Source organism: Marmota flaviventris, chromosome 1, assembly GCF_047511675.1.
Source record: "Marmota flaviventris isolate mMarFla1 chromosome 1, mMarFla1.hap1, whole genome shotgun sequence".
Classification (NCBI taxonomy): domain Eukaryota; kingdom Metazoa; phylum Chordata; class Mammalia; order Rodentia; family Sciuridae; genus Marmota; species Marmota flaviventris.
Window position 1 is genome coordinate 107568862 of NC_092498.1, and position 26395 is coordinate 107595256.

The 26395-nt window shown below is 39.6% G+C and overlaps 1 protein-coding gene across 1 annotated transcript in view; it reads right to left on the reverse strand.

Moving 5' to 3' along the window:
- Ddc (dopa decarboxylase) overlaps positions 1-26395 on the reverse strand; it is an 80046-nt gene that overhangs the window by 35461 nt on the left and 18190 nt on the right. Inside the window, exons 5-7 of the mRNA XM_027953369.2 lie at positions 23890-24033; positions 7194-7260; positions 818-912 (exon numbers count right to left, since the gene is read on the reverse strand). Coding sequence (XP_027809170.2) covers positions 818-912; positions 7194-7260; positions 23890-24033 — 306 coding nt within the window. The remainder of the gene's footprint in view (positions 1-817; positions 913-7193; positions 7261-23889; positions 24034-26395) is intronic.

The following is a 26395-nucleotide window of genomic DNA, read 5'->3' on the forward strand; positions in this document are numbered from 1 at the left end:
GGCTTTGTACCCTGTGAGTTGTTACAAGGACGAGTCTAAAATAACAAGTCAGCATAGCCACAGGTGCAAGTCTGTACCACTTCATGTTCCATAGTTCTCTGGAAAAGCAGAGAACTGATCAATAATTTTGATTGCTATTTCTCAAGTGAAGCAGGTATTTTACTTGGTTTTATGGGCCACATTTTATAATTTCCTGAAGGGTGCATGGGGACTTTAAAAGCTTTGGTAGCTGCTGATGTTGGTTAAAGTAACCATCATGCTCAGATGTAGGAGTAGAATGTGAATAACACAATGAGCCAGATTGTAGATGATTCCAGGTTGGGACTTCAAATTATCTTGTGAATAAAATGCATTAAATTTTTATTTTGTTACTAAATACTTTCCCATAATTTTGTAAGTTAAATGTAACCTATTAAGCATAACTCTGCCCAGGATGTCGTAGACTGAAAAATAGCTGTCAAAATCTGGAGGACCTCAAAAAGACAGGCTGTTTGACTTGTAGGACTGGAGAAAGTTCTCAGCCCTTACCCTGAGGAAGCATAATTTCCAATAATCAGTGGAATTGATTGGAAAATGACTTGCTGAAACAAACCACAACAGTGAGAAATTGAGTGTCAGATCTTCATAAAGGATAAACATAGTGCTTAAAAAAAAAAAAAAAAAAAAAAAAAAACTTGGTCTGGGAGGCATAGCTCAGTGGTATAGTGTTATCCAGCATGTGTAAGGCTCTGGGTTTGACTGCCAGCACCTCACACAGATGTAAAACAAACAAACAAAAAGAAAATTCACCTTATTACACAGCAAAAATCTCACCCACCTCCACTCCGTTCAGAAGATGCCGGAACTCAGGGCAGATGAAGGCACTGCCTGCGTATGCAGCATCAATGTGTAGCCACATGTCCTCCTTCTTGCCTGAAGCCAGAAACAATTGTTGAGTTCTTACATGGTCACCCTGTCCATGTGTAGTCGGATAGATGACCTCATCCTACCCAGGATCCTTCTTGTAAATATAGCTCATCCATAGTATTTGTGGAATTAATGAATGGATCCCCAAAGGGCCCCTGTCCTTAGAAGTACTGAAGCTGAGAGCAGAGGTGTGTGCCGTTGGCCCTGGACACACGCCAGCTGCTCAGTGAGTGATTGGAAAGTAAGGGAGACAGAATCCATTGCCAAACCCTCACTGCTCAGTACAGTGCTTAGGAGCCAGCAAGCGCCACCTCTGCCCCCCTTTTTTACCCTTTCACTGTCTTCAAGGAACACCACCCTTTACAGTCCTCCCTGATCTCATCCACCCAGAATTTCCTCCCCTATCCTCTTTGCCAACCCATTCTCAAGTTCTCACAACATCCTCTAAGGAAAGGTCTGGCACACAATCCACATGCTCTGCCCCATTCCATCACCACCATGAAGTTAGTCATCTTACACTATCTTTAATCATGAAGTGGATTTCTGTTTTCCAATCATACCAAAAGAGCCTGGAAGCAGGGGCGAAGCTTTTGTGGGGAGTGAGAGAGCCTCATGCACAGGGATGCTCCCCAAATTTGGACATATCTGGGTTCAGCTCCTGCTCCAATTGCTCAGAAGCTTTATGATTTTGTCTGCTTCCTCCAAGGTCCATTCTCCTCAAAGGCAAAATGGACATCCAAGTTGTACCCATAACTCTGAGCAATAAATTAAGTAATCTTCACAGCATGCCTATCACAACCCTCAGCACAAGGCTGGTGAGAAATAAATGCATTTTCCATGACTAGTCTTTCCTCATTCCAGGCACCAGTTAATCACAAGATAAGTGAGAATTGCGGAGCGGGTGGGAGGAAGCTGTGCCCTGTACAGATGAGGGTGCCAGATGTCAGAGTCAGCACCCGTACTTGTGCTGATCAGCAGAGCCACCCTTCACTTTTCCATATATGATTCTCATGAACCAGTGTACTTTGAGGAGAGATAAGTCACTCTGAACTCTGCTGATAAAAGATACAAAAGACATCTTAAATCTTTGACTCGGTTTGATCTTCAGGATTAAAACTCTCAGTTGGATCAAGATCAAATGTGTTGTAAGGGCACACGTCAGGGCACCATAGCCAAAGACCGTTGTGCAGAGGGTGACCTGAATGGCCTGAAGGAAGGCTTATTGGCCAAGATGTCTGGGTTCATCACCTCTCCAACAATCAGACCCAACTGGTGGTCACATGACCCCATGTGCATGAGGCAGGAGACAAGGCCCTAGCATAATATGGGGCTTCTTCCTGAAGAGTCATTCAGGAGATGATGACAGGATGACTAGAACAGCTACAGCTCAGATGTGTGTGGGGTCAATAGAAACTTCACATTCCTTTATAAGAGAGGGCACAGAATTTCATAGCATGCTATGGTCTGAATGCTTGTGTTCCTCCCAAACCATATGTTGAAATCCTAACCCCAGGGGAAATGCTGTTAGGAGTGGGGCCCTTGGGAGTTAGTTAGCTCATCAGAGTAGACCTCTAAAAATGGGATTAGCATTCTCATAAAAGAGACCCCAGAGAGCCCCATGCCTGTCATCATGTAAAGACACACAGATGGCACCATTTGTGAACCAGGAAATGGGTTCTCACCAGACATTGAATCTGCCAGAGCATTGATCTTGTATTTTCAGCCACCAGGAATATGAGGTAACAAGTTTCTGTTGTTTATAAGCCACCTGGTCTATGGTATTTTGTTAAGCAGCCCAGATGGACTACGGGCAATTTTGGTCTTCCCATGGGAGCTGCTTGGGCCACACACAGACTTTTAGTGATGGAATTTCCTTTTCTCTTTGAGGCCCTCTGGTAGAATTTGATAGATGTCAATGTTTGTGTTCAGTTCAGGACTGTTGGATGAAGGCAGGAGGCAGAGCAAGACTCCGAGACTGGACAGGAAGATGGATGAACACACCAGACACAGGATGGGAGGAGCAAGGGGCAGGATCCAGATGGAGTCAAGGAGCTTCTCTTTCTTTCTTACTCCTTGTTCTTCCTCCCATAGCCACCATGCATAGGCATTGGTGGGTAACACAGCAAAATAGAGAAGAGAAAGAAAGGCACTCAGTCCCACAACCCCTCAGTTCACAGCACCTCCTCCAGAATGTCCAGAGGGGAGATGAGGTCCTGAACCCCAGGATGGGATCAAGAAGGATGTCAGCACCCAAGCCATCCCAGAATGCATCAGACACCTGGGGAGGGGGTGATGGGTAAGAAAAGACCAAGGGAACTAGTGAGAGAAGGGAAGGGGGCACCAGATAAAAGATATGCAATAAAGATGTAACTTACTACCAAAGCATCTAGCCTTTGCCCTTGGCTCCTGGGAGTTGGGCCACTGCTTAATACAAGAATGTCCTGCTTAATACAAGTTCCTTTTTTTTGCCTGGGCCTTTGGCCTCAGATAATCTCAATATGATTTATGATGGGGGCATTGGACTATGCCATATCAGTTCTGACCTTTTGAGAAATTGATTACTAAAGGTATTAGCTGGGCTTCCAAGAGGAACTGGAGACCAAAGGTCAGCCAAGCAGGCAGAGTATGATCAAGGCCCTATGAGAACTGACAAGAGACCTAGGAACATGGCTCAGTGGTAGAACTCTTGCCTGGCATGAATGAGGCCGGGAGTTCAATCTCTAGCACCACAAAAATATTTTTTAAAAAGAATAAAAGTAAATCCAACAGAAAAGAGTCTGGTGAATTTGCATGCTAGAAAAATCTCCCTTCTCTATGCATATGGTTAGACATTGTGACTGAGAGAGTCCATGCCCTCATGACTCCATGGAAGAGGATCACCAGAAGCTCCATGTTCGCACACTCCTGGTCTCTGACCTGTGTGTCTCCTCCTTGGATGATTTTAATCCCTGCCATAAACCATAACCAGGAGCATAGCTTTTACTGAATACTGTTAGTCTTTTAGAAGATGATCAAACCTCAAGGAATTGGTGGGGAAGATTTGAACTTGGAATAGGTGTCAGAGTGAGGGCAGTCAGAGCAAGGTGGTCTTATGGACCACCCTTTAAGCTTGTATTGGCCTAAAATTCCAACAGAAGGGAACTCATAGACACTCCTTGTAAGTTCTTTCCATGTCGGCTTCTCTTCTGCCTGGGGAAGAAAAGCCTGGTTGATGCCACCTCTGTCATGTGCACCTTGTACGTGATTGGTTGACACACACATTTCCTTCCCACATATGTGGGCACATCTAGGAACTGGGTGGACACAGAAGATCCACAGCCAGAGCTAGAGGAGTTGCATGGGTCGGTGATACAACTAGCCCTTGAGCAAGGTCACCTGGGTGGAGAGGACAGGGGCTACCTCCACAGCCTCCTGCTACAGGCACCTGTTTTCTTACAAGGCCAGGTTGCCCCTCCAGCTTCATGCTCTCCTCACGGCCATCCTGACCCTCAGGACAGAATTTTGTCTGCCTCCCCTACACTGTTCCCCTTCCTCATTCCATGAGACCACCTCACCTATTCAGCCATGTCTCAGTCTCAGTTTCCACACTTGCACACCTGGCTTCTAACTGTCATCAAGTATCTTCTTGTTGTATCTCACTAGAACCTTCCTGGGCAACTACCTTGTCCAAGTGAACTAGTAGCAACCACTTTTTTGGGGAATTCATTTTCAAAGTGACTAAAAAGAAACTGTCTTTCCTAAGACAGAAATTTGAGGGCAATCATCTTCTGCTTTGTTTCTTTGTCAAATGATGGTGGTTGAAAAACTTCCTTGAATTGTTTTAATAGATTATTTTAATCATACTCTAAGGTGAGGTCAGCTCAGGGTCTCAGAAAAGGCAGCTTGGGTTTGAAGAATGGTAACTCTTTGAGGATAGTCAAATGAGAGGTATGAGATGAGGAAAATTAGGTTAAAAAGGTACTGTCTGAATTGCTAAGGCAATACCAACCCAAAGTTAGTAATTTCATCTTCAAGTACAAAACTATGGCAATGGATGAAAGGGTTTTGCCTTCACCTGTGTCAGCTCCCCAAGCATAACCTAGAAGCAACCTCTGGGCTTCAACCAAACATAAACAAAAACCAAGCTCTACCCACAGTCTCCAGACCCTGCAAAGCAGAGGGAACCAGGACAGCAGGACCGTGGAGATGCAATCACTGGGTCATCACAAATGGCAGATGTCACCTGCTGGTTATCATCACCTGCTTCCACTGGTGGACAGCGATCTGCTAAGGAGGCAGCAGCCACAGAAGACCTTGGCCCTTTAAATTTGATAGCCCTAGGGAATTACATGACCCAGCTTTTGGCCAGGACATTCAGTTTTTAGCCTGACATCTGAGTCAGAGGACTTTGAGTTGCTTGGCTGAGCCAGTGAAGGTTTGCAGTTAAGGAGGCCAATGCTACACCGAAACCCTGTGCCGGCCAGTTAGTTCTGTCTCTTCTTCTCCACCTGGTTGTGTTTGGCTGCCTTCAGCCATAGTTCATAATGGGTGGAGCAAAATCCTGGGTGAACGGGAAAGTGTGTACCCACCCCACTTCCCAGAGTACGTAACTAGCATTGCATTCCCTATAGCACAAGCAACACTGTCCACCTTTAACAAGTCGTCCCCCTGCATTATCTCGTTCTCGGAACAATCCTCCGAAGGAAATTTTTTTTTTTTTCAATGACAACTGATGATTTTCCCTCCAATTTTGAAATATGGAAAATGAAATTCAGAATTTAAGGCACACAGCTGTAAGGGGCAGGCCTGGGCTGGATGGACCACAGCTTCTCTGTGGCCAGGGCCATGGTCTCCCACCATCACTGCAGAGTACCTAAAGCACCCACTTTCCCCAGACACTAACCAGAGGACAGTAGTCCTGGGGAGGAGGATCCACTCCTGAGAACAGAGCACAGGAGCAACCTGGGTTAGGAGATATGAGAAACGTACTTGATGTATGCAGACCGAGAATTGGGCCTAGTGCCAAGCAAGTGGCATGTTGCTTGGCACAAGACATAGGCATGATAGTCTGACATTTTTTGTTCTTTTATTTATTTATTTATTTATTTATTTTTGGTACCAGGGATTGAACCCAGAGGTTCAATAACCACTGAGTCACATCCCCCAGCCCTTTTTATTTTCTTATTTTGAGACAGAGTCTCACTGGGTTACTTAGGGGCGTGTTAAGTTGATGAGGCTGAGTTTGAATTTGCAGTCCTCCTGCTTCAGCCTCCTGAGCCCCAGGATTATAGGTGTACGACACCATGCTCAGCCTGAGAGCCTGACTTTGAGGCAGCTCTACCTGGAATGTTTATATCCGAGGGACAAAGAAAGGGAGAGTTTCATGGACCAGTGTCTCCTTGGTGCCCAAGGAGAGTTTTCCCATCCTTAGAAAGAGCTCCAAGGCCTGTGGAGTTTCCAGAGTCTCCCATTGAAGTTGAAACTTTACAAACACAGCCACTTATTCATGTTGTACCTTGGGAAGCAGAATCATAGTCTCCATGAGAAAACCAAAGTGCTTGAAGGGAGGAAGAGGTAGGCGTGAGTCAGCACATCATGTGAATCACAGAGTATTCTTTGGAGAAATCCAGTTTCAACCTATTGATTTGCTAAATTACTTTAAGCAATCTGCTTAAGTACATTCAGCACAGCCATGTGTTGTTGAATGATGGGCTAGGTCCTGAGAAATAAGTTGGTCATTTGGCGATTTTGTCACTGTGAGAACATCATAGAGTTCTTACACAAACCTAGATGGTCCAGGCTGCTGCATACCGAGGCCATATGGCATATACCATCCTATATGTGGTCTGTCCTCAATAGAAATGTTATATAGTGCATGATTGTAATATTAAAATGGCAGGGAGGGGGGGTAGTGCTAAAAAATATGCCACAAAACTCAATGTAAGCGAGAGCAATATAGATGTCACGTATATATAATGAAACCTCATATAATGGTAGTTGCTTTAAGATGTTGAAGAATTTATTCTCCTCAACAGGGCCAGCATAGCCTGCAATTTTGTAACATTATGATATTGCTTGTAGCATTTTTTTTCCATGCAGATAGAATGTTGGTGTACTTAAGCTCAGCTCTTGTCCAACTATACCAAATTCTGAGTTTTTAGAATTCTAGTCAATGAGGTTGTAGTATTGGAAATGCAAGAAGAGTTCGAAAAATCATCACAATATGAAGTGAATGATAAGGAATAAAATCCAAAAAGAAAGGTTGGCTAAGAACAGTTTTTAAAAAGAATATGGAATTAGATACTTACAGATAGGGCCGACTTCTAATAGATTGTCAAAAGAGCAGCAAGACGTGGTCCCCAGAGTAGCAACCACCTGGAGAGTAGAGAGACAACCTTTGAAACTCTCTTGTGTTAGTCATTGCTGTAACTTCCACATGTACAACCATTGCCAGGGGCTAGCCCAGGATCTTAACTTGGTGCTCAATGAATGGAAATCCAAAAATGTATGCTTAATGAAAGTATCCTTGCAGGTTAAGAGAAACAAACTTGCAGACAGAAACCTGAGAAGTAAAATTAGATAATAGAGAACTTGGAAAAGATTTCCCATGTATGTTGCCTTAGGCTATGGATAGATAATCCTATATTCTATTTTTTAAACATATCTATTTAATATAAGAACATAGTTTCTACTCTGATGAAAGTTTTTTCTGCACTTGGGGTTAGGCAGGAGTGTGTGGGCAGAGCAGAGAACTACACATCAGAAATAATCCTTGTTCCGCAAGGCTGGAATTGCCCAAGGCGTCAGTGAAATGATTCTTTTAGAAGAATCTTTGGGATCTGTTAAGAACCACATCAGGGCATTGACCAAGAGTATCTGACACTAACTTTTATCTGCCCCACTTCCCATCCTGATACTCTTCCCAAAAGATTAACTTGGGCTGTCAGAAGATTCATGAGGAAGCACGCTGATGTTGAAAATAATTATGAAAGCAGTGTTCTGAAAAAGCACTGAGAGCTGTAGATCACATAACTAGGAAATGTGGTCCAGCATTCACTGGGCTCTGTCCTGTCCCCTGACCACCTTGAGCTGCTGTGACTACACCAGCACTACCTATGCTGTTCTCCTATGACTCACTCACTGTCTCTCTAGACCCATGATGCTCCTGAAACCACGGTCTGTGTCTTATTTCTTTGTAATGCTGGAAATTTGCTCTATGCATAACACAGAATAGATGCTTAAATATATTTGCTGAGTTGAAATTCTCTCCAAAGGAAAAAAAATAACATTTCCAAAAGCAAAGAGTCTAATTGATTTATGGATGTCCTATACTGTCTGGACAATGAAGTTATTCCTTATATATGACAATAGTGTAAAACTTAACACAATGTATGCAGCCTTTATCAAGCCCCCACTAAGGTCTCAGCAACACCATGAGCCATAAGGATAAAGTTGGAGAGGTCAGGAATTCACATGTAAGAACCCCAAGCGTAGGTCTTCCTGGTTCCATCTCACCTATGACTACCTTCGATTGATCTGAGAGACAAATTCACTTCAGTGAGAATCAATATGTTTTTGCCAAGGTAGCATGGCATCTGCCTTTGGGTAGCTCATCCAACTGGTCCTGTCTGGGCAAAATAATGTCGGAGCACCAGAGTTCCCCTGCTGCCCAGTCATTCATAGGATGTTCAGGTGCTGTTTGGGCATAGTTCCCTTATCATTGAGCTGTGCCCAAGCAGAGTCAACTCCACAAGAGGTTACTCACAGGCCCAGAAGAGGCAGGCTGTTGCAAAATGTGGGTTTTATCATTATTTAAGTTTGGTGAGCCCAGTAGATCAGGAGATGACTGCCAGTGAAGTTAGCTTGTCTTTCATGGTACCCAAGAGGGGGACCATGCCATGCCATGGGTGGGGGGGGGCATACAGGGACACATCAGGATTGGTCAAGAGATGGAAGAGTGAGGAGAAAATGTGAGCAAAAGCCTTTATTGTGGTTTTTGTGGAGAATTACAGATGAGGCAGGTTTAGCATTGGCTGCTTTGAACAATGTCACTGGGCTCTGGGGCACAGGGGATGCAGCCTGTTCTGTGGTACCTAGTTTGAGGCGATCAGAGTAGGTAGACAATGGCCCAGAGTTAGAGCTTCATAAATGCAGTGGAGGTGGAGGGAAGCAAGCCTGGAGCTCTGGATAGCTTAGTCTGCATATGAAAGGTCTAGCAAATCTTTGAATATCAATGGGAATTGGCTAGCCCAGGAGAGGCAGTCCCTCCTCAGTAAGTCCCAAAGATGTTAAAGCATCAGAAACACAGAAAATTAAAAAAGCAAGATTAATTCAAAATTAAGCCATGTATTTGGAACAAAAAGATCTGGGTTGGTGACTCAGCTCTGTGTTATATTGGCAGGCACCTTGCTGGGCTCCAGTCTTCCCAGCATACAGCACACGTGGGACCCACCCTTGAAAAAGGTGCCCATGGACTTAAAGTCCCATAGCTCCACTTTTCCTGGCAACCTCAAACCTCTTTGTCCATCTTTCTATGTGCGCCTGTCTCATTGCAAGCATCCAACATTCTCCACACTTGTTCTACTTAGACAAGTTGGGGCATTTAGTGGGAATCAACTGAGTGTGTTATTTTTCTCTGATATTTGCAATTTCATCCTGATATTTAATTGAATGTTAAAATGCTTTAAGGCACCTGGTTAGCTCAGTTGGTAGAGATGATACTGTTAGAATGCTTTGTCTGTGTCATTAAAAGTGAAAATTATGTACTTGATAAAACCACAGAATGACTCAAGACATTAATATTGCTTGTTATTGTGTTTTCTCCATTTTACCAGTCTTTTGGAAATGATTTAACTGTAGTGTAGCAATTCTTTCAGTTTCAGCTAATGATTCTCTGCTAAATGCTAATTGGACTAAATGCAATAACTTCTGCTATTAAAATTGCATACATATTAAATATTCCCTTGTTAAAATTATTTTTATCTATTACTGTATGCATAGAAGAGTCTCTAGAATGATGTTCACCAATTATTATGACTGCTCATCTCCTGAGATGAGATTCTGGTTAACACACACCTTTTTTTTTACACTCTAATGTAATTATTGATTTATTTGTAATAAGCATGAAACATTTCTGTAGAAACCATAAAATTATGCCTCGTCCTTTGCTGTGGGTGACGGGGGAGAGGGGAGGGCGCCTTGCCCATGAGCTAAGCATCCCCTTTCAACCTTGAGTAAAGCGGGTATCAGACTGGCATCGCATGCCAAGCGCTATGTACTAAGTAAGTGGCTTTTACCTTCCTCGACAAAGAAGTGCTTCAGCTCTGGGCTTCAGTGTTACCCAATAGGATTGGGCAACCCCCTTTGAAAACTTATCCCCTGCCTTATTTTGGGTAGAATATTCTATCAAATGTCTTTTCCCTATAAATAAAGGGGATCCAGGTGCACTCGCTCTCTTGCCTTCCAGAATGGAAGAGGACCCTTGAGGTCACAGAGCCATCTGCAAAGCCCTCTTTGTGAAAAAACTACTTCCGTGTCCCTGTGGTCTTTTCACGCCAGCGGGAACCAAGCAGAGTGATCCCGATTCCATCGCCCAACGGGATGTGGGCGATACTTTGCACTGGTCTCGTGCTTTCCAAGAATATATCTCATTTGACTCTTTAGGAAAGGCATGGCAAGTGTTATGATTGTCCCTTGAGAGCAGTGGAGACTGAAGTTCAAAAGATAAGTGATAGGCCCAAGGTCACGCAAGTAATATACAATACGGCAGGTTATGTAATTTTACAATTTTTCTTTCAGCAAATTAAAGTAATTAAGATATGACTCGGCATCTTGCATTTTTATTTCATTTTGTGATGATTTAGCCATATCATGAACTAATTTTTTTAAAGAGAGAGAGAGAGAATTTTTTTTAATATTTATTTTTTGGTGGACATAACATCTTTATCTTATTTGTATGTGGTGCTAAGGATCGAACCCAGCACCTCGCGCATGCCAGGTAAGCGCAACACCACTCGAGCTACATCCCCAGCCCTCATGAACTAATTTTTAAGAAAATATGATCTAAAGCTATATGACATTTTTATGAATACACCTTACATTTTAAACCCCTTACCTGTTGTTGAGCTCAGCCTCAGTTGAGACTAGAAAGGGATGATACTTTTTGAGTGTTTACTTGATGGCAGGCTGGGTGTCAGGAGCTTTTTCTAAATCATATTTAATCACCCCAGCAGCCTTAATGAATTAGATGGGATCAAAATTCCTACTTTATAGTCAATTTATGTAGAGTCCCAGAGGTAGGTAATTGTCCAAGAAAACACAAAAGCAGGAACAGACCAAAAGTGACATCAGGTTTAGTTAACCTTGTTGTCCTGTCACACCTAAAGAGAGGATTCCTGGAGCATTGTCCCTGAGCTGCCAGTTAAAGAACTCAGTGTTTGGGGTAGCGCCAGATGTACTTCCAACAAGCCCCAGCATGTTGTAGCTCGAGAGGGAGGACAGTGGGCAGGTGTTAGGGATCCAGGCTGCAGAAGCAGCAAGGGGCCGCGTGGACAGTGTTCGAAATGACTCCTCCAATGTCCACGAGGCACTGAGCTACAAGTCAGCTTGTCCTAATTCTCCGAAGCCACATTACAGCTAGCACCTGCTCTGCTGCGGGCTCTTATTACCTCAGCTCAGCATTGCTCAGTGACACTAACCTGATTTCCGTCTGCTCTGGGAGACATAATCACATTTGAACAGGGGAGGGAGGGGCAAGAGATGGCACAAGTCTCCATCTCTGAGAGCCTGGGGCTTTCCTGCTGGTGGCAGAGACTAGCGTGACCTCCCCCGCTGCTGTCCTGGCCCCATCCTCCAGCCTGGTCTCCTCACGTACTTGCCTCGCAGGCACTGCCTTTTGTCGGTGGCCTGATGTTATTAAGTCAACTCGTGAGAGAAGCAAAACATCCTGAGTTAAATAGGAAAACTTTACCACATGACCCAAGTGAGTTCATGAAGGGGCAAAGATTTAGTTTGCCTGATTCAGACTCTGCCAAATATACCCCTTGCTCTCAGTGGCAGGTCTTGAACTTGGAGAGGACTGTGACCCCTTTGAGAGTATTCTGAAGGCTATGCCTCTGCATTTCAAGAGGGTGCGTGTGTTCATTATGCACACACACAGAGCTACAACCACCCCAGGACAAGTGGGCATCAAGACAAAGCCCAAGCTACCACCCCTTCCTTACCTGGGCCTAATAATATATATGAATTTCCACAGATGTTCAAATCCATCATATAAAATGTATAGTATTGGCAGATAACCTCTGTATATCTTCTGGTATATTTTAAATCACGCTTGATTACTTATAATACCTAATACAATGTGATTACTATGTTAATAGTTGTTAGACTGTATTGTTTAAGAAATAACCACAAGAAAAAATTCTGTAAATGCTCAATACAAAAACAGTTTTGTTTTATTTATTTTTTTTTAAGAATGCTTTCAATTCATGGTTTGTTAAATCTATGGATGCAGAACCTACAGACACACAGGGTCAACTGTACAAATCTTACGTGTTGCTTCCTGTCTTAAAAGCCCTTCATTGACTGCCCATTGTACTTAGGTTAATGTTCATTTTGGTCCCTCCACGGTGTCCTCTACAGTATCACACATCCCTCCATTCACATTGTGCTCCAGGTGTTAAAACGTTAGCAGCTTCTCCAAATCTGTCTATCTGTATAACTCTCTTTTAACCTTATATTTCTCAATCCATACATTTCAATTCCTTTCAAAGGATCACAAGAAACACTAAAAGCAAAGAAAGCTGTATAGCCTTTAGAGAAGAAAGATCATGAGTGAGGAGGGTGGTACTGTTCAGTGGACCCTGTGTTTTGGTTTGGTATTGTAAGATGCACAGAACAAATTGAAGATTGGTTCACATATGACTTTGATTAAAATATAAATTTTAATGCAAGTGAAAAATTAAGATTCTAATAAAAGAACACAAAATGGGCAAAAGGGAGCACGGGAAATTTCTAATAAATAATTCATCACTCTCCCTCACAACATTATCACTACCATTAGATTTCTTACCATGGAAGTCACTATTTCACAACTGTTTTAGTAGCTTTTAATAAAGCATTTGGTGTCAATTGATACAATTTTTGTGAAAGTGCATACAGCTATGCATATCAAAAATCTTGGGGGGAAAAACATCTCTTTGGTCAAGTAATTCCAGGGCTAGAAACAGTTCCCAAGGAAATGCTGACAGATATAAGATGAGGAAACAAGTAAGTAAGTACAATATTTTACACACACTAATTATTACAAGAAGCAATGTAAGATAAATAGTCTAAATGTTTAACAGAGGATGCTGCTCTCCTGGAAATTCCTATGAAAAGAATAATATTTTATTTATGTATGCTATCCATATGTGAGTGTGTGTGTGTGTGTGTGCATGCATGGAGAAAGAGAAAATAGAAATATAATGGAGTGCTGTGAAACTTTTAAACAGAATATCATTTCATATAATGTATAACAACCTGGGGAAATATTTAAAATGTATGAAATGAAGAAAGAAAATCACAAATTAGGGATGAGACAGATATATATTAGTATATCTTAAAGAGAAAGGGGCCTAAAGATGTAAATCAAAATGTTAACATGTTTTTCCTTTAGGTTTTATTTGACTTCTTATGCTTTCCTATGACTACCAAATTAAAAAAAAATAAAACAAGATTTATAAATTGATTAACATTTAAAATCAGGAAAAATGTATAATAAAAATGGAAGATTTTTTCTTCATTAAGAATACACTTTTTAGGGCTGGGGTTGTGGCTCAGTGGTAGAGTGTTCACCTTGCATGTGTGAGGCCCTGGGTTTGATTCTCAGCACCACATAAAAATAAATAAATAAAATAAAGGTATTGTGTACAACTACAACTAAAAAATAAATATATTTTTTAAATAATACACTTTTAGGCAGAATTAATATTATCAAAATGGCCATACTATCAAAAACATTACACAGATTTAATGCAATTCCTATTAAAATCCCAATGACATTCTTCATAGAATTAAAAAAAGCAATCATGAAATTTATTTGAAAAAATAAGAAACAAAAAATAGCCAAAGCAATCCTTAGCAAGAAAAGTGAAGCAGTAGGCATCACAATACTAGACCTTAAACCATACTACAGAGCTATAGTAGCAAAACAGCATGGTATTGGCACCAAAATAGACTTGTAGACAAATGGTACAGAATAGAGGACACAGAGACAAACACACATAAATATGGTTATGTCATACTAGACAAAGGTGCCAAAAACATTCACTGGAGAAAAGATAGCCTATTCAATAAATGGTGCTGGCAAAACTGGAAACCCATATATAGCAAAATGAAATTAAACCTCTATTTCTCACCCTGCACAAAAATCAACTCAAAGTGAATCAAAGACTTAGGCCCTAGAACAGAGACACTGCACCTAATAGAAGAAACAGTAGGCCCAAATCTTCACCACATCAGCCTAGGATCTGACTTCCTTAACAAGACTCCTAAAGCTCAAGAAGTAAAATCAGGAATTAATAAATGGGAAGAGTTCAAATTAAAAAGGTTTTCTCAGCAAAGGAAAAAAATAAAGTGAGGAGATAGCCTATAGATTGGGAGAAAATCTTTACCACATCCACTTCCAATAAATCATTAATCTCTAGAATACATAAAAAACTCAAAATACTTAATACCAAAACACACACACACACACACACACACACACACACACGTAACCCAATCAATAAATGGGATAAGGAACTGAACAGACACGTCACAGAAGAAGAAATACAATTGATCAATAAATATATGAAAAAGTGTTGAACATCTCTAATTAGAGAAATGCAAATCAAAACTACTCTAAGATTTCATCTCATTCCTGTCAGAATGGCAATCATCAAGAATACAGGCAACAATAATTGTTGGTGAGGATGTGGTGAAAAAGGTGCACTTATACATTGCTGGTGGGACTGAAATTGATGCAACCACTATGGAAAGCAGTATGGAGATTCCTCAGAAAATTGGGAATGGAACCACCATTTGACCAAGCTATCCCACTCCTTGATTTATACCCAAAGGACTTAAAATCAGTATACTATAGTGACACAGCCACATCAATGTTTACAGCAGCTCAATTCACAATAGCTAAACTATGGACCCAACCTGGGTGTCCCTCAATAAATGAATGGATAAAGAAAATGTGGTATATATACTCAAGGGAATATTACTCAGCTTTAAAGAATAGTAAAGTTATGGAATTTGCCAGTAAATGATTAGAGTTGGAGAATATCATGCTAAGTGAAAGAAGCCAATCCCACAAAACCAAAGGCCAAATATTTTCTCTAATATGCAGATACTAATTCACAATAAGGCTGGGGGGCACTAGGGAAGAATGGCGTTACCTTAGATTAGGTAGAGGGAAGTGATAAGAGGGGAGGGGAAAGGATGTGGGGATAGGAAAGACATAGAATGAAACAGACATTATCACTGTATGTATATATGTGACTACATGACCAATATGATTCTGCAACATGTACACTCAGAAAAATGAGAAATTGTATCCCATCTATGTATGATATATCAAAGTGCATAAATGCATTCTACTGTCAGGTATAACTAACTAAAACAAATTTAAAAATTTATATATATATATATATATATATATACACACACACACATATATATAAAATTTAAAAAAGAAATACACTTTTGCTGAGGATATAGCTCAGTGGTGAAGGGCATGCCTAGCATGCATGAGTCCTTGGCTTGGATTCTTAGCACCAGAAGAGGAAGGATGGAGAGAAAAAAAGAGGAGGAGAGGAAGAGGAAAAGGAGGAAAGAAGAAGAAGGAGGAGAAAAAGAAGAAAGAATGGAGTGTTATGAGACTCTGGTTTATTTGCATTTCCAGATTAGCTTCTAGCTATGACATACTAGCTTGTAGCAAACTAGTGATTCTAGACAAGCTACTGAAGGGATGAGAATACAAGAGAAAGAAATACCTTATCTGCAGTGGAGCAAAGACGAGAATTGTGTCAGATTCCTGTTTAGAAATCATGAAAGACAGAAGGGAATGGAGTGGAACATTTAAAGTGTTAAAAGTGGAGAACCAACAACCTAGAATTCTGTGTTTAACAAAATTACCCTCCAAGGTGAAAAAGAAATACTTTTTCAGACAAACAAAAATTAAGGGAATTGGTAACCAGTAGGCCTGCCTTGCAATAAATATTAAAAGAAATTCTTCAGAAGGAAGAAAAATTATTTCTGTTAGATATGTGGACCTACATAAAGAAAGCAAGAGCATTCTAGGAGGATGTGAAGATAAAATAGAATCTCTATTTTTCTGGTCTCAGAGATAAGGAGGTTTTTTTTCAAAATAATAAGAGTGACAATGTATTCATTTATCCTAGCTTAGAGATACCTAAAATGATTGTTAACAATGTTTATGTGAGAATGGTGGGAGGGATGAATGGGAATACTCTTTTACAAGGTATTTGCATTACCCATGAAGTATAACAGGGTTATTAGAAAGAGGACATAGATGAGTTGTAAATGTGTACTGCAAACTCAAGGGCAACTACTAAAAACATTTGAAAAGGAATTAAATTAGAAATCAATAATTTAAAATGTGGCTGGAATACTACCAAACTCAATATGGTTCTGAAGGTCCTACAAGAATTCTCAAGAGAAATTAAAATATACTTTGCCCTCAATGAAAACGACAATATAATTCATCAATATTGTGGATACAGTTGTTTAAAGAGAAATTTTTAGCATTAAACGCATATGTTAGAAAAATAGGAAAAATCTAAAATCTATAAACTAAGCTTCCACTTTATAAATAATAAAGAAAATTTGTGCAAGAAGCAAATTAAATATAAAGTAAGCATAAGAAAAAATTAAAATATTCATCATTAAGGTAGAAATCAAAGAAATGGGAAACAGGAAATCAATAGAGAAAAAGTTGGTTCTCTGAAAAGATTAAATTTGATAAATCTCTAACCAGGTTAACTAAGAAAAAAACAGAAAACACAATTACTAATATCAGGAATGAAAATGGAGCCATCTCTACTGATTTCCTAAACATTAAAAGGATAGGAAAGGAATATTATGGACTCTGCTCACAAATTTGAAAATGCAAATGAAAAGAACAAATTCCTTTGAAGATTTAATCTACCAAAACTCACAGAAAGAGAAAGATCTTCTCAATAGGGCTATATCTGTCAATCATTAATAACTTTCTAAAACAGAAAGCACCATGCCCAATTAGGTTCACTGGTAAGCACAGGAAGAAATCTCATCAATTCTCTACAATCTGTTATAGAAATAGAAGCAAAAAAGAATACTTCCTAACTCAACAAGGCTAGCATTACTCTAATACCAACACTAGACAAAGACATTGCAAAAAGAAATTATAGATCCGTAGTCTCAAGAAGACTATCAAATTGAGTCCAATACTTAAGAATATTATATGCCATTAAGTGGAATTTGATTGATTAAAGCATGGAGACCAATTCAATAGTTGAAAATAAATTAACATAGCTTATCATATCTACAGGCTAAAGAAGAAAATCATATTAAATAAATAGAGACACAAAAACCATTTGACAAAATCCAGCATCCATTCATGATTTACAACAAACAAATACACCAAAAAAAAAAAAAAAATCTCTTAGCAAACTAGGATTATAGTGGAACTTACTTGATAACTGACATCAGAAAACAAAAACAAAAACAACAACTGCTAACATACTTTAAGATGAGAAACTACATGTTTTTCATCTAAGATTAGAAATCAGGGAAGGATATTTGTTCTCAACACCTTTTTTAACATTATATATCTAGTTAGTGTGATATGACTAAACAATAAAAGATAGATCATTATGACATGGCTGTCAATGTAGAAATACCAAAGAATAAACCAAAGGCAAGTCCTCTGGGAACTAATGAGCAATTATAGGAAGATAAACATGCAATAGATAAAAATTAATTTATTTCTTATGTTTTAGCATAAGAAATGGAATTTGAGGGCTGAGTTATAGTTCAGTGGTAGAGTACGTGCCTAGCAAATGTAAGGAACTAGATTAGATCCTCAGCATCACATAAAAACAAACAAACAAACAAACAAATAAATAAAAGCAGTTTGTCCATCTACAACTAAAAAAAAATATTTTAAAAAATAGAATTTGACAACAAAATGAAACTGAATCCCTTTCTCTCGCCATGCACAAAAGTTAACTCAAAATGGATCAAGGAGCTTGATATCAAATCAGAGACATGGCATCTGATAGAAGAAAAAGTTGGCTACGATCTACATACTGTGGGGTCGGGCTCCAAATTCCTCAATAGGACACCCATAGCACAAGAGTTAATAACTAGAATCAACAAATGGGACTTACTCAAACTAAAAAGTTTTTTCTCAGCAAAAGAAACAATAAGAGAGGTAAATAGGGAGCCTACATCCTGGGAACAAATCTTTACTCCTCACACTTCAGATAGAGCCCTAATATCCAGAGTATACAAAGAACTCAAAAAATTAAACAATAAGAAAACAAATAACCCAATCAACAAATGGGCCAAGGACTTGAACAGACACTTCTCAGAGGAGGACATACAATCAATCAACTAGTACATGAAAAAATGCTCACCATCTCTAGCAGTCAGAGAAATGCAAATCAAAACCACCCTAAGATACCATCTCACTCCAGTAAGATTGGCAGCCATTATGAAGTCAAACAACAACAAGTGCTGGCGAGGATGTGGGGAAAAGGGTACACTTGTACATTGCTGGTGGGACTGCAAATTGGTGCAGCCAATTTGGAAAGCAGTATGGAGATTTCTTGGAAAGCCGGGAATGGAACCACCATTTGACCCAGCTATTCCCCTTCTCGGTCTATTCCCTAAAGACCTAAAAAGAGCATGCTACAGGGACACTGCTACATCGATGTTCATAGCAGCACAATTCACAGTAGCAAGACTGTGGAACCAACCTAGATGCCCTTCAATAGACGAATGGATAAAAAAAAAATGTGGCATTTATACACAATGGAGTATTACTCTGCATTAAAAAATGACAAAATCATAGAATTTGCAGGGAAATGGATGGCATTAGAGCAGATTATGCTAAGTGAAGCTAGCCAATCCCTAAAAAACAAATACCAAATGTCTTCTTTGATATAAGGAGAGTAACTAAGAGCAGAGTAGGGACGAAGAGCATGAGAAGAAGATTAACATTAAACAGGGATGAGAGGTGGGAGGGAAAGGGAGAGAGAAGGGAAATTGCATGGAAATGGAAGGAGACCCTCAGGGTTATACAAAATTACATACAAGAGGAAGTGAGGGGAAAGGGAAAAAAAATACAAGGGGGAGAAATGAATTATAGTAGAGGGGGTAGAGAGAGAAGAGGGGAGGGGAGGGGAGGGGAGGGGGGATAGTAGAGGATAGGAAAGGCAGCAGAATACAACAGACACTAGTATGGCAATATGTAAATCAATGGATGTGTAACTGATGTGATTCTGCAATCTGTATACGGGGTAAAAATGGGAGTTCATAACCCACTTGAATCAAAGTGTGAAATATGATATATCAAGAACTATGTAATGTTTTGAACAACCAACAATAAAAATAAAAAAAATAGAATTTGAAGTTAAAAAACCATAATTGCCTTTACATTTAGCACAGAAAGGGGAAAAAGGAATACATATAAATCTACCAAAATATGTATACAATAATCATGAAGAAAACTACAAACTCTGATGCAACTACTTTTTAAAAGAGATAAATAAATACAGAAAGATTCTATGTACATGGACAGGAAGTCTCAATATCATGAAGATGTCAGCTCTTCCAACTAGATCTATAGATTCATTGCAATCATATTTAATAATACAGTGAGTTATGTGGTACACATTGGCAAATTGATTCTAAATTTTATATAAAAATTCAAAAGACTAAAAAGAACATAATATTGAACATAATATTGACTAATGACTGAGGTCATATCTGACCTTACCCAACTTTAGTATAAACCTTAAATAATCAAAACAGTGTGATCTTGGGAAAGGAGATAAACTTATTGATGGAAAAGAATTAGATCTATACATGAGGTCAACTAACATTTGACAAAGAGCAAAAGCAATTTAGTGGAGGAAGAGTAGCCTTTCAACAGATGCTGGAACAGCTAGACATCCCAATGCAGAAAAAAGAGAAAAGAATCTAGACACAGACTTTACACCTTTCACAAAAATTAACTGAAAATACATAGTAGACTTAAATTATAGAATGCAAAATGTCTATAAGATAGCACAGGAGAAAATCTAGATGATCTTGGGTTCAGCAGTAAGTTTTTAGATGTAACAATAAAGGCATAATCCATGAAAGAATTTGATAAACTGAACATCAGTGAAATTGAAAATTTTTGACTGGCAAAAGACCATTGCTCGGAAAATGAAACCAAAAGCCACAGATTGAGAGGAAGTATTTGTAAAACATTTAAGTAAGTGCTGGAACTCTCTTTAATTATGCTTACTGTTCTAAAACTGTTCTAACATAAATCTGTTAATTTAAAAAATCAATCCATCATCCAATTGGAATGTGGACAAAGACATAGATTTATGTTTTACTAAAAAAAGGATGTGTTAATGGTTAATAAGCAGATGAAAAAAATGTTCAACTTCATTAGTCTTTAGGAAAATGAAAATTATGAGTGTGATGAGATATTACTATACACCTATTAATTCAGGTAAGATGAAAAAATATAATGATAATACCAAACATGGGTGAAAATGAAAACAAAAAATACACTTGATTGTTTTAGGCACTGCTAGAAGAAATGTGAAATAGTACAGCCATTCCAGTAAAGATTTTATCAGTTTCTTTAAAACACATAACTACAAAATGATCCTTAATTGCACAATCTTGGGCATTCATCCCAGAGAAATGAACATGTATATCCATCCAGATAGTTAGATGTTAGTCTTTCCTAAGAATAGATAGTCATTTCTCTGGAGAAGATGACGATTCTAAATCTGCATATACCCCATCACTGACCTTTAGAATTTGTGTAAAGTTTAGAGATATAAAAGAAACTGACACCTCTGTAACCACTAATTAATTTGCATTTCTTTGATTATTGCATGATCAGAATGGTTTTGTGTCTATATTTTTTTTTTGTGTGTGTGTGTGTTTGAATGTGGAATTGATTTCTTATATATATTTTGCATGTTTATCATTGAAATGTTCCTTCCTTACTTATTGATATGTAAGCCTTCTTTTTTTTAAGATTTACTTTATAATATGTCCTATCAGTAGTTCCTACCCACATTTGCCTTTTACTATTAGTTATGAGCTTTGTAATTTTTATAAAATATTTTCATCATTTATGTGATGTATTCTCCATTGCTTTCATTCTTCAAATATGAAGGAGTATGTTTCAATATATATATTTTCCCTAGATATAAAATTTCAGTGACTTAAAATTGACACTACAGGTTTAAAAATATTTTACTTCATTTAAATAAAATCCTTCAAAAGTGCACTAAACTTGTAATTGGGATTTATTTATTTTTGGTATCAGGTGTTGAATTCAGGAGCACTCAACCACTGAGCCACATCCCCAGCCCTTTTTTTTTTTTTTTGTATTTTATTTAGTGACAGGGTCTCACTGAGTCACTTAGTGCCTCGCTGTTGCTGAGGCTGGCTTTGAACTTGGGATTCTTCTGTCTCAGCCTCCCAAGCTACTGGGATTACAGGTATGCGTCACCACACCCAGCTATAATTGGGATTTTGGGGGAGTGGAGTATGAGGGATTGAACTCAGGGCACTTGACCACTAAGCCACATCCCCAGTCCTGTTTTGTATTTTATTTCGAGGCAACTCACTAATAAGCAACTCAGTGAGTTGCTTAGCCCCTTGCTTATTGCTGAGGCTGACTTTGAACTTGCAATCCTCCTCCTTCAGCCTCCTGAGTGGCTGGGATTACAGGCATGCACCACTGTGCCCGGTTTATAATTGGGATTTTTAAAGATGATCTTTTCAAATCTTTCTATATTTGACAACTAGAGTTGACCCTCCATATCCATGGATTCCACAATCATGGATTCAACCAAACATGGTTCTAAAATGTGTTTTTGTTTTTTTAATGTACTGAACACACACTTTCTTTTCTTGTCATAGTTCCCTAAAAAACTATTTACATCATTTCCATTAGGTAGGACAAGTAATCTACTGATGATTTAAAGTATGTGGAAGGATGGAGCTGGGGTTGTGGCTCAGAGGGAGAGCCTAGCATGCATGGGCTGCTGGGTTCCATACTCAGCACCATATAAAAATGGAATAAAGGTATTGTGTCTACCTATAACTAAAAAATAAATGTTTTTTTTTTAAAATAGTATGTGGGAGGATGTATATGGGTTATATGCAAATACTATGTCATTTTATATAAGGGACTCGAGCATCCAAGAGTTTGGGTATCTGTGAAGGGTCCTAGAGCAGATGTCCTGTGTATACCAAGGAACAACTGTATTAATTGAATTTCTCCTGGTATCAGTTCTGTACTATTCCTGCAGTGGAGATAAAGTAGTGATCAAAATGAACCCTCCCTTTGTGTACATTCTGTTGGGAAGAAGGCAGTAAATAAATGGGTATTGCAGGGAGTGATGCATGCAATGGGGAAAAATCAAGCAGGGTTAAGGGGACTGAGAAAGATGTCTAGGGCAAGGTGGAAGTTGAATCTGTACCCACAGTTTGATTTCTGTCTCCTTCAAACTCACTTGATTGTCATTTCATTCTCTGGGCTACCTTTGAAACTTGCCAATTCTTCTACTATAAACATGTGTTTATGCTCCCGATTCTCCTGTGAGCTCCTTAGATTAGGATAGACTTATATTAAAATCATACCTTCTGTGACTTCCTCAGTACAGACGTGTGTTAGATATTCACCAAATGATTATTGATTTTAATTGGCAAAAAATGTTTCAGAGAAAGGAAAGCATTTAAAAAGATTAATTCTCAAAAGAAAAGTGGTGGATGTTATTAATGTGTGGCCCATAAAACATCTATCCAACGTAGATTGCTCTAATGATTAAGAAATGAGGAGTATCCTGACACTGAGGAGTATCCCCATGAGCATGTTTCTAAAACCTATATGCTCATCAGAATCTTAATGTTGTAAACATTTTTCCAATGCCTGCTTCCATCCCTAGAGATTCTGGCAAGATCAGTCAGGGGGAATTCCTGGACATTAGACTTTTTAGTAACTTACCAGGTGACTCTAATGTGTGGCTAGGTTGAATGCCCAAGTATGGCCATACTCATGACATTTTGATTGCATCACACAAGATGTATCAGTCCCATGTATGACATACTGCTGGGACCATGCCAGGAATGTGACAATTCCCACAATTCAGTTTCAATACTAAGTAACTCTTCCCCATTGGAAAATGCATATCTGGGAGCAAGAGAACCAGCCTGTCATTTGGTTAATTAGATATTTTATCTGGGATTAGTCACTGCCTGCTTGCAACAAACCTTTTACAGATGACACATCTTATTAACTACTCTGAACCACTAATGTACGAAGCAAAGCCTGTTTTGCATTTTCAGTTTGGTTCACTCATCATACTGCTTAGAGCATCTACCATGGCACAAAGGGCTGCTAAGGGATAGCTGTCCCTTTGGACAACAAACAGAAACTATACTCCTTGGCTTAGTACAATCCTCCAAATTGGGATGTTGTAGTAACTTGTTTTTGAGATTAAAGCATGTGGAAAGAAAAAAAAAAAAAAAAAAAACAAGTGGAGTTTCTAGCTTTCCTCAAGGAGATAACAAAATTCATGCCTGGCCTGTGACTATCACAGCAGCCTAGAAAGTGACCCTGGCATATACACTGCATACACCCCCCCCCCCCCCACACACACACACACACGCCCTAGGCAGCGGGGGAGAGGCTCCCATGGTACCATCTGCAACATGTACTGATAGACTTACAAGGAATGGGATCAGGCCAGCTGCCTTGTCTTGTTCCAGGGCCTCCTGCAGGGCAGAAGCACGCATGGCAAATTTGCCATCAGAAGGGATTGCTTTCATTTGCACTCCACCAATTAATCCAGCTCTTTCCACAGAGGAGTGTGCCTAGAAAGAAAGATTAGAGTTAGATCGGTGCAGGTTTGCTCACACAGGCTAAGTTCCTGGTTCTGCAGTGGGTACCTGACACCTGACACCTGACACCACAGCGGCACCTCTTTTTCCTGGAGTTGTTATTCTATTTATGTGGAACCTTGCTCTTTAAGTTTTGTTTTAGTTAGTACTTTTTTTTTCTTTGCTGTGACCAAAATACCTGACAAGAACAAATGAAAGTAGAAGAAGATTATTTTGGTTCATGGTTTCAGAGGTTCAGTCCATGGTTGGCTGACGCCATAGCTCTGAACCTAAGGTAGGTGAGGCAGAACATCATGGAGCAAAAGCATGGCAGAGGGAAGCAGCTCAGGATGTGGTGATAAAGAAGAAGAGAGAGAGCTCCACTCACAAGGACAAAAGATAAACTCCAAAGTCACACCCCAGTGACCTACTTCCTCTAGTCACAACTTACCTGCCTATAGTTACCACCCAGTTGATTCTTATCAGTAGATTAACTCACCAATTAGGTTATACCTCTCATAATCTAATCATTTCACCTCTGAATGTTCTTGCATTGTCTCTCATGTGAGGTTTCAGAGGACACCTCAGATCTAAACCACAAATATAATTAATTAAGCACTTAGAACCATAAAGTGATGAGTTCATTCATTTGTTTGAACTCAAGAGTTAGCAGTGAGATCCTGGAAAGCATGCTCATGGGTGGACTTAGAAATCTTGGGTTCAGATTCAAACCCTGCCTTTCCCTGTGGAGACTTTCGCAGCTTGGTGGCTAAGCTCAGTCAATAGATGCTACAGTCATTCATTGGCATCCATGAGAAACTGGTTCCAGGGCTTCTGTGGATACAAAAATCCACAGAAGCCCAAGTCCTTATATAAAATGGCAATGGTATAGTATCTGCCTATGATCAATTTATATCTTCCCATATATTTTAAATCATCTCTGGATTACTTATAATACCTAATGCAATACAAATGGTATGCTATATAAGTAGTTGTCATACTGTATCATTTAGGGAATAATAACAAGAAAAAATGTCCATAAATGTTCAATCCAGACACAATTTTTAAAAAATATTTTTGATCTGTGGTTGTTGAATCCATGGACATGGAATCTTCTGAGATGAATGGCAAATGATGTGGCACTTCACTGGATGGTGGGTCCACCCTTCTCAGAGACTCCCAGGAAAGTGGATTCTTACTGAAGCTGCCACTTCTGCCCTGAAGCACCCATTGTCTCTAGCTTTGATCCTTTGTGGGGCCTGCTGCTCCCTGGCTGTTCTTTGAACATCTCTTCTAGCAGAGGAGCTCCAGAAGATAATGTTCAGCTTCTGAGCCCCTGGGGCTCCCAGCTTCAGACCTTTCTTGTGGGACCCTTGCCAGGTTACTCTGCACAGTGACCCTCTGTGATCTTGTGGAAACAATGAGAAACAGAAAATACCCACTTCAAAGTATAGTTGTGATCAACAACAACAAGGTGTGTCAGGCAGGTTTCTTGCATAGAAAAATTAAACTAAGATTCTTCTTCTTTTACTAGGCTTGAAAAATCACCTGTGAAACTTGCGACACATTAGGAAGTTGTACTTTTCATAATCTTTGTGCATCATTCTACCCTTTAGAGGCTGAGGGAGGTGATAAATTTATTAACTTATGACAAAACCTTGACCCCAAGCTTTCTGGGGTGTGTGCTGGCCTGCAATGCAGACTAAACTCAGGAGGAGACAATGGGAGGCAGGCTGTCACAGAAGGATGTGTGGGCAGTGGAGAGGAGTATGACAACAGGAGTTTAAGTTGTCCCTAAGAGAGAGTTCTTTGCATGTGCTCCTCCCTCCTGTGTGATGCTCCAGGGTCCCCTTGACAAAGCTGTGCATGCCAAGCTGCAGTGGATGTTGGCTGATCAGCTGTCCCCTCTTTTGGAGAGCCACCTCTCCTCACAGGGTGAGCTTGCCACAAACCCACTGCAGGACAAACTGTACAACGCACAAAAAGTTGGCACTTGACCAGGGAGGGAACAGTTCAGTTCTGTGCCCAAAAAGGGAACAGTTCACACTCTATAGCATTTCCTATGCACAAGGCTGATCTAGAGTTTCCCAGAGACCATATCCTTGTTTTCTCCTCTCCCTACTTGACTTCACTTCTCTAGGTCCTCACTCCAGTGAGTAGTCCCTCAGTAAATGGTGGACATATAAGAAATGGGTATCATAAGATATTATAGAAAAAAATTCTTAAAAAATAGTGATACAACATATCAAAATCTCTGGGACAGTGTGAAAACAGTTCTAAAAGGGAAGTTTATAGCACTGAGTTTCTACATTAAAAAAATAGAAAGATACCAAATGAATAATCTAGTTATACCTCA